General features: G+C 37.4%; 2 protein-coding genes across 2 annotated transcripts; one reads left to right on the top strand and one right to left on the bottom strand.

Annotated features, from left to right (window-relative positions):
* Positions 1 to 6: 6 nt before the first annotated feature.
* Positions 7 to 4,130, top strand: LOC121383075 (small integral membrane protein 8-like). The gene is made up of 2 exons (XM_041512849.1): positions 7 to 211; positions 1,952 to 4,130. Exons 1-2 carry the CDS (start codon positions 59 to 61, stop codon positions 2,105 to 2,107), a joined length of 309 nt encoding a protein of 102 aa, XP_041368783.1. The 5' UTR covers positions 7 to 58; the 3' UTR covers positions 2,108 to 4,130.
* Positions 4,131 to 6,090: 1,960 nt separating this feature from the next.
* On the bottom strand, positions 6,091 to 9,288 carry LOC121384178. Its single transcript, XM_041514446.1, has one exon. The coding sequence runs from the start codon at positions 8,526 to 8,528 to the stop codon at positions 7,083 to 7,085; it is 1,446 nt and encodes a 481-aa protein (XP_041370380.1). The 5' UTR covers positions 8,529 to 9,288; the 3' UTR covers positions 6,091 to 7,082.
* Positions 9,289 to 9,872: the final 584 nt, after the last annotated feature.

The following is a 9,872-nucleotide window of genomic DNA, read 5'->3' as shown; positions in this document are numbered from 1 at the left end:
CAGAAGATGGCTGCGCCCATTTGATGTACACGTTTGGTACTAGAATAATTTGATCAAAATGTCATCTGAAGGTGACGCACCCAAGCCAAAAGACACCGCGTCTAAAAGTAGTAAACTCAAGGGATTGTTTGAAATCCAAGAGCCGGGATGGAAACAAATAAAAACAACATCTGTTTTCAGAGCTGTCAACTTTGAATTGTATACACGACCTGTAAATATATCCTTTACTCGTAACTCAGGCATTATTATTATTATTATTATTATTATTATTATTATTATTATTATTATACTACAGACATAGATTACCTTTAGTCCGATAAATCTGTGGTCAAACCGATCTAAATTAATTTACGGTACCATAAACGAAGCACTGAAAATAATAACAGTAGTCAGTATATTATTAATATACATCTTGCTTTCGGTCCCCACTACATAATCGGCATCAAAAATAAAAACAAACAGTACATATAATATATATTAAATTTATGCAAGACCGAACACATTCAATTATTACAGACTGGTTGAAATAAATATATTCATTGGGTGGTGTATGTAGCTTATATACGTTATGGCGTATATTTACATATATTATGTAGTATACACAGACCGACCAACTTTCCTGAATTTTCCCAAAAATCTGGAATTTGCATCACACTCTCGGAATTCTGGAAATGATGCCAAATATCCAGAATTTTTTTCAAATTCACTCAATTTTTTTTTTTAAAGCAACTAATTCTTATTACATTCTACATTCTTAGAATTAAATTTCAACCTGAGCTCCATTTTGTCTTAATTGTGTGCCGTTGCCAAGGCCGCAGGCGTGTGTCAATTGTGAACAGCCGACCAATGAAAATGTTGAGTAAACTGAAGCCACATATGAAAATTTTCTTTCATATTGTTTATACTCGAATAGTTTATGTATGTTCCTACGGGGCAGGCATCGGTTCTATGGCGATGTATGCAATTTTGCCACTGTGGATAAAAGCATGAATATATAACAAAAGAATGCTATGATCATACAAAAAAAACCCGAACCAACAATTGTCTTCTTTCCATTGGCTTTCACATGCAACATTTTACTAAATAATATTTGGCCACCACTAATCTATTATATGATGCATCCATGACATTAATATACCAACCAATATTTTTTTAATTCAAGTAAGTCAAATAATAACGCGATTTTTGTTTCTGTATACTGGCTCTCCAAAAGTGTTACTGCAATAATAATGTAAGCGTAATGCAAAACAGCAGCCAGTCTTAATGTAGGTAGCAGACGTTTCGTCCCCGAACCAGTTGACCACAACTCAGTTCAACCCCACTACATGCATAGTGCATATGTGGCAATGTATACCTACATAAAAATAACATTGGTCCTAAGTTTGTTTGTCACTTTATTGCTAATCTGTAGGTGGGAGTCTTAAACTGTAATAGAATATTTGCTAATAAAGTGGGGGCTTTTTTGTGTGAACTTGTTGATGATTGTTAGTGTGTGTGTAGGAGTGGGGATCTTTTTATGAGGAAGTTCCAGTTCACATATAAATAATGATATACTCATTTGTATTGTCATTTTGCAAATATATAAAAAAAATTCACACTGTTTAAAATTACTTTTAAGAAAATGATGTTTTCGCGTGCTTTAAATTATTATTTTGAAAAGGGCATTCACGCACTTAAAAATGAAAATATCGCGCTGTATACACAAACATAATTTTGCCTTGCATTAATTAGGAACCGAAATATCTGGGGCCATAATGGTTTGGACCATAATGTGTGAAGTACTGTATTATGTCCAATGAACATGTTGGCTGTTGTTGTAAAAGTGCCTATTAATTGCAAGCTTCATTCTTACCCCCCCACTAGTTAATGTTAAAATTTAAAAATATATATATATATATAAAAATTAAATGTTACTTGACTGAGTCTGTAATGAAATACCTTTATATTTCAGAATAAAGTTGCCATGGTCTTTGGTGTTACTGCATTTCTTAGCTGTGTGGGATATATGGTCTACATCAATTACCAGGACCGGAAAAACCATACCTATGCTGCTATGAACACTGATGGGACACTGACAACTCGACCAAAGATTTCAAGATGGGATTGATCTTTTTCACAGTTGTTAATGTGATTAATCATGTTTACAATATTAAACAGATCACTCTTGATAACACTAACAGCTGTGATGTGATTGATAATAATTATCTTCAGCTGTTCCTCTGAGCTTTACTGTAATCTCTACAGGTTTAACAGTGTATAAGAAGAGTGAATTAATACACCAGTAGATACCTATAAATAGATACATTAAGTTTGCTGTGTTTTGTGATCAGGTTACAACCTTTTTGTTCATAATAGGTACACATGTATGGATTGTGAAGATAAGGATAATTCCACGGTAACAGACATGACAATCAAATATGTACATAGGATGCTACTGAACAACTGTGATACACGAATGTGCTTTTGTGTGCTTTATGATAAAGCATACTAGCTAGCCATGTTACATATCTCCAACATATTAAAACTATGGTGATAAGGTGAGCAGGAAAGTCCCCACATGATCATGATGATGTTTAATGGGACGTGGTTTTGAAGTGTCATTGTTTTATTCATTAATCCTGTGAAGTGTGTGCAGATAACAAGTTGATTATAAAGTTTGTTCATAGATGGAATTGTGATCTACATGTACCAGCTAAATAAAGGATATTGAATATGGAATTTGAGTCTGAATTGGCAGTAACATGCGTAACACTGTCCAAAAACGTCAATTCAACATTGAAAAAAAGATATTCAAAGCAAATTCAAACTACATTTTAAATTTTAAAATTATGTTTTATTATAAAACGTCAAACAGATGAAAGTCATTAAAGCAAGAACAGTTACCGGTAATGAATAATTGGTTAAAAGTTAATGCTTCTTGGTTGGTCTATTTTAAATGGAAATCTCTATTTGAGAGAAGACAACAATGTTTTGCATACTAGTATATTAATTATGACTGACATCCTCTTAATATGATCCCAACCCTAAAGAGTATTTTTCAAGCAACAAAATGTTAAAGTTTGTTTTTCATTTAATAACACCACCAGAGCACATTGATTTATTAATCATTGGTTATTGGATGTCAAACACTTGATAATTTTGACATGTACATGTAGTCTTCGAGAAAACCTGCTATATTTTTCCATTGGCAGCATGGTATCTTTTATATATACTTTTCCATAGATAGGGTAGCACAAATCTTTAACATTGGTTGAGATGGCAAATCCCAATCAGAGAATTGGAGCACCAAGGGGGCTTCGATCCTGTGACCGAAGCACCTCGGGTGAGTGCTATACCGACTGAGCTAGATCCTGCCCCTATTCAAGCAATGAAGATTTTTCAGATGCATATGCTTGTACAAATGACAAATGTATGAATTTCACTCTGCATCCATGAATCATGTACCCGCAAAGCGAACCCTCAGTGGTCCAGTTGGCCATTTAGTTTGCAGATTAACTGTTAATGCTGGATCCCACAAATATCTTATACAGGGTATGTCAAAACTACCACTGTATGTTGTGTTTCTGAGAGATGTCACTTCAATATCTTTCTTGATTTTGTCAAGTGTGATGACTTCTGTCACATATTTCCTTTCAGAATTGTTTGTCAAAAACAGTCCCACCTTGGGACAAGTCACTGAAAGTAACTGAATCAAACTGAGGATACTTTGGATCTTGTGCAAAAGTACTTGAGATCAGAGAATTCTCCCCAACACTTAGAATTAACAAGAACATTTTATCATCTTGTCCAACTTGGGGATTTGGGGGCAACATGTTTTGTTATTTCAAGCTGTAATCTAGATCAGGCATTTGAGGTTTGTCCAGGATGTCATGTGTGTTACCCGTAAGTCACATATTGTGTTGTAGCATTATTTTTATAGTTTGCTTGGAATACATGTATATATTTAAGAGTGAAACTAGAATGTATGATTATATATTAGAAGTAAAATGTTTTATATTAAAATTATTAAAAATTTATTTTAAAAGAAAATTGGTTTAAATAAAATAAAATAAAAACACCTGTACCTCCATATTTGTAGGTTCATACGTTTGAACATGCGTTTCTTATTGTTTAATATTGTACATCTGAAATGCCAGAGTCTGTGTTGTTTTTCATAGTCCCTGTTATAGTCAGACTGGTATATTAAGGAAGGAAATGTTTTATTTAAGGACGCATTCAACACATTTTATTGACGGTTATATGGCGTCAGACATATGGTTAAGGACCATATAGATATAGAGAGAGGTAAGCCGAAGTCGCCACTTCATGGGCTACTCTTTTTCGATTAGTAGCATTATGTTAAGTGGAAGGCTGTGAAAAACCGGGCTTATCCCGAGGGCCGGACACTCGCAAATATCCTTATGTATAATGAATGGACAATGGATTTGACAGCCCAATATTATTGTTCATCATGGGCGTACGACCCGGGGGGGGGGGGGGGGGGGAGCACAGGGGGGAAAATTCGGGCAGTTTTTATTTGGGTAAAATTTCGGGCAAATCAACCCCTCCAGCCCCCCTAAATCAAAAGAGTCCCCATACGCCCATGTTGTTCATGTCTATATAATTCATATACGGAAATAAATGATTGATTGATTGATAAGTATCTAAAGTTTTACCTTTCCTCCACTGAAGAAAAATCTAGATCCCCTTCTGAAAGACAGTAATGATGAAGATGCAATGAGAATGAGTATGGATACAATTGAAAATGCAAACCCCCAAACAAGTCCTTTTAAAAGTGTCATGTAATGTAAGCTTGCAGAAGCTCGGATGCTCGGTAGGTTTTCTTTAGTGGTGTGTGTGTGTGTGTGTGTGCGCGCGCGTGTCATATCGATATCATGTATTCAGTGAACTAAAAATACAGTTACGAAACATGTTATCTAATCGTATTAACTCTAATGATTATTACCTGGTGCATTCTTACCATGAATTAGAAAGGAAGGAAATGTTTTATCTAACGACGCACTCAACACATTGTATTTACGGTTATATGGCGTCAGACATATGGTTAAGGAGCACACACATATTGAGAGGAAACCCGCTGTTGCCACTTCATGGGCTACTCTTTTTCGATTAGCAGCAAGGGGTCTTTTATATGCACTATCCAACAGACAGGGTAGTACATACCACGGCCTTTGATATACCAGTCGTGGTGCACTGGCTGGAACTAGAAATAGCCCAATGGGCCCACAGACGGGGATCGATCCCAGACATCCCACCCCTATGTGTGTGTCATATCAACATGTATTCAGTGAACTAAAAATACAGTTACGAAACATGTTATCTAATCGTATTAACTAATGATTATTACCTGGTGCATTCTTACCATGAATTAGAAAGGAAGGAAATGTTTTATTTAACGACGCACTCAACACATTTTATTTTCGGTTATATGGCGTCAGATATCTGGTTATGGACCACGCAGATATTTAGAGAGGAACAATTGTCGCCACTTCATGGGTTACTCTTTTTGATTAGCAGCAAGGGATCTTTTATATGCACAATCCCACAGACAGGATATTACACACCACGGCCTTTGTTACACCAGTTGCGGAGCACTGACGGGGATCGATCCCAGTACCCTGAGAGAACAGTTACTGGTGATGGAAAGTATTAGCAATCTTCATCTCATTATCTAGACCAATTATCTATGTCTGACATATAACAACTCTAGTCAAAAACCCAACACCACATAAGTATAGGGAAATAACAACGCATGAACCAGTAGAAAGGCGTTCGGCTGACTAGGTTATAGTATTACGAGATATGTGGAACCATCATAGCATTATGTTAAGTGGAAGGCTGTGAAAAACCGGGCATATCCCGAGGGCCCGACACTCGCAATTATCCTTATGTATAATGAATGGACAATGAATTTGTCAGATTTGACAGCCCGATATTATTGCTCGTCTGTATAATTCATATACGGAAATAAATGATTGATTGATTGATAACCATTGTCGCCACTTCATGGGTTACTCTTTTCGATTAGCAGCAAGGGATCTTTTATCTGCACCATCTCACAGACAGGATAGTACATACCACGGCCTTTGTTACACGAGTTGTGGAGCACTGGCTGGAACGAGAAATAGCCCAGTGGGTCCACCGATGGGGATCGATCCTAGACTGACCGCGCATCCAGCGAACGCTTTACCATTAGGCTACATCCCGTCCCCCATTAATTAGAACCGTAACACTACACAAAATAGCGTCTGAGTGAATACGGCAATACCTCCTGTTTGTGAGATATGTGATAGCAATTATAACATGTTTTATAAACTATGTAGCCGACTACCCTCGCCCCTCGACCCATTTCCACGAGCTTGCTATTTACCCCCAAAATGTGCCAGATACTTAACATTACCCAGCTAGCTTTTTTTTTTTACCCCCCATCTCAACATTAAACGTGCCGGGTTTACGCTGGTCCGCTCTAGACGTTTCTATACCTTTGATATTTGAATTAGTCATTTTGCAATTTATCAACTATACAGACGACAATAAAAAGAAAATTGAGGGTCGTGAACCAATTAAAACTGCAAACGTATTTAAAATATGAAGTAGTGAACACGTTTCTTATTAATGTATGGGCGGGACGGTATTCAAAGCGCTCGGCTGATGTGAAGTCTTGTCTGCGATTGATCCCCATCGGTGGACCCATTGGGCCATTTCTCGTTACACGACTGGTATATCAAACGCAGTGGCATTTGCTATCCTGTCTGCGGGTTTCCTCTCTAATACTATTTGTCAAAATTACCAAATGTTTGACATCCAATAGCCGTTGATTAATAAATCAATGTACTCTAAGTGCTTTCGTTAAACAAAACAAACTTTATCTCTTGTTTTTTTGTATATGTCAAAGAGTTAAAGCAGTTCAAGCTTTCTTATTGATGTAGATATGATAAATTTATCATGCTTTCTTTGACAAAAAGTCAATGATTTATACATGTACTATTTCCATATTCCAAAGGATATATACGCGATGAATTGAATTTGTATACTTAACTGTGTGAATAAATACAACTAACCAATTGCTTGTGTTTTAATATTTATTTCAGGCAGTCAGCCAAAGGTAGAATTTTATACCCAAACTGTTTGAATAAATACAGAACCAATAGCTCAGTGTTTGGTTCACTGATATCAATACTCAGAATTTGTAGGTCCGAGCGTGTTGGCAGTTTCGGCATCTGTTCAAAATTCATCAGCCTCATATTTGTAATATCAACAGTCTTCACAAATACGTTACAATTCCGGTCTGAAATCAGTTTAGCCAAGAGCGTTTCATCCATGCCATTGCCAGCAAGAACATTTTCAAGTAGGCCATTCGCGTCCATGAATCTATTTTCCATAGCAACCAGCACGTTCCTTATTTGTAAATAGTGCACACTGTCCGTTAGATTTTCCCCAAGTGGATAAACGTTGTCAACGTAAGCTCCAATGTCTACAATACTGAACATGGATTCTAGTCTTTCTCGATAAGATAACACGAAATCATAGGGAAGAAACAAACCCATGGGCAACTTACTTGGAAAGGTTTTCCGAAGTTCCGTTAAAAGAATCAATGAAATATTCAGGTTACGAGATATCTTTGATGCGTAGAGGAAAATCGAATGATACCCTTTGGTAGAGTTACCACATGCTTTGATTACATTTTTTCTCAGAGGAAGATTCTTAGATGGATTTTGTTTTAAAAAGTCGGAATAAGTCCCATTGTCATCCCAAAGTAACACGTCCTGGGATCGTTTACTGAATTCTTTTTTGTTGAACTCTACAACATCCTCTCGCGTCGATGTCGTATAAAACTGATCAATCCATTCTAGAGCTCCGGTTTCCACGATTCTCGCAACAATGGCCTTTTCTACATTAGGCTCGGCGTCTATCTTTAAGATGATGTGTTCATCTGGATGAGAGGATTCTTTTATCCACAGGGCGATGTCAAAAGTTGGGACTGTCACATTTGTAGTAACGTTACTAGCAAACTTTCTCATCTTGACCGACACGGTTCCATTAGTCGCGGCACACGCAAGCGGTGCAAACAGTTTGTGATTCGGGAACTGCTCGTAGAGAGGAGACAAAACCTCGTCGCTGATGAATGAGAAGATGACGAACTGATGCGAATTGGGATACGTATCTAAGAATAGTTTCACGGACCTGGGTAGTGTCCCGCCACAGTTGATGAAGATTAATCTTGGAATGTAGTCTCTAAACTGAATACTCAAGTCTTTCTTGATGCCCAGTCCAGGTCTTCCCATTATGGACGACCCTGCTTCATGTCGTGGTCGTCTGTCGGCGACGGGTTTGTCTACAGCTACGTTATGGGGAACGATGACCTCTCTCCTTGGTATAAACGCTGTGTGGATGAAATGGCCACAGACCAGTCCAGTAGTGAAAAGTATCACCAAACAAAGAAGTCGTTTCCAGTGGCCTAAGCCCATGATGGAGTTTCTATTGCTAAACGACATTTGACGCGGCAATGTAATTTTTTTGCCTTCCATGTTCCCGTTCTTTTGCTGTCTTTTTACTAATCAGTATTCATGGATCGTTTCTAGGACACGTATGCATGCATAAGCCCTATATTCCTATCTGTAGATAACGGTTAGCCGCTAACATGTGTTATGGGTTTGGCGACGGATCTGTTTTACACTACAATTCCGGAAATACCACTAGATTCACACATGTTGCGAATGTGTCAATAAATCAATTTCACCAGAGATCCGACTTTATTTCCGACGTTATTGAACTCATTTGTTTTTACTGATAATTGCTTTTCGCGATAGACATACGATTTCATATTGTTTCAGAAAAGAAACGTTATAACACACGTTATACAAGAACCCCCGCCCCCCCCCCCCCCAACAAGAAACAAACACATTTTTTTCAAAAAGAAAAAATCCACAAAAATAATTAAAATGTCAAGAATTTGTGGGGTTGGCGATGTTATACTTAACATTGCATGTCAACGTGTGTGCAGTCCTCATCGGTGTGTGTGTGTGGGGGGGGGGGGGGGTACTCAAGGCATCGCCATTGTAAACGGTCTGTTCGTGAATGTGAGTGGGCGGGTATGCGGTGGGGTGGGTGGGGTGCACTGTTGTATATAAACAATCACTTGCTTCATAGCCAAATACGGTAAATTAAGCAACAAAAACAATTATCTCGCCTTCATGTAAAATTATTTAATCCCATTGGTTGTTTGCCGTTGGACAAATCCCTTATCCCCCTGTGGGCGGAGCCAAATTCTCTTATACCCCGCCTGTAATTTCCAACAGTTTCCAGCCGCCCCAGTTAATGCTAAAGCAATAATTAGATTATAAATAACATTGATAATCAACCAAGTATACATAATTAATTTTATTTTTACTATAAAATACACTATTTCAATACTTTTAAAAGCTGCAATGTTGAACTCGGCCACCTAATTACGGTCGTGGTGTTATTGTATTAATGCGCGATTAGCAACAGTTGTTGTTTTGGTTTTTTTTTTGATATTTTTATTTTTTTACTACATACATTTCTATTTAAAAAAAGTGTTTTTTATTTTTTTTATTAATATCTGTTTCAGACAATTTCGTATTACAAACATTTGAAGTTAAAAACTCGTTTATCGACGGAACTATTTTTCGTCACTGGCAAGTGGTTTCGTTCGCGTCCGCGTGGTACGGCTCCGTTAATAAATTGTTAACAATTATTTTCTGGCGTTATTTTGATTATTTGGCTATATGGTTTAACATGTCGGCAAGATAAATTCGTTGTAGAAGCATCTCTCGGGGTATATGGCTTTTTATGTACCCTCTGTGTGCTCTTTTACCCCCTCGCCTTCGGCTCGGGGTAAAAGAACACAC

The sequence above is a fragment of the Gigantopelta aegis genome, chromosome 10 (assembly GCF_016097555.1).
Source record: "Gigantopelta aegis isolate Gae_Host chromosome 10, Gae_host_genome, whole genome shotgun sequence".
NCBI lineage: Eukaryota > Metazoa > Mollusca > Gastropoda > Neomphalida > Peltospiridae > Gigantopelta > Gigantopelta aegis.
This window is presented reverse-complemented; position numbering and strand designations above follow the sequence as displayed.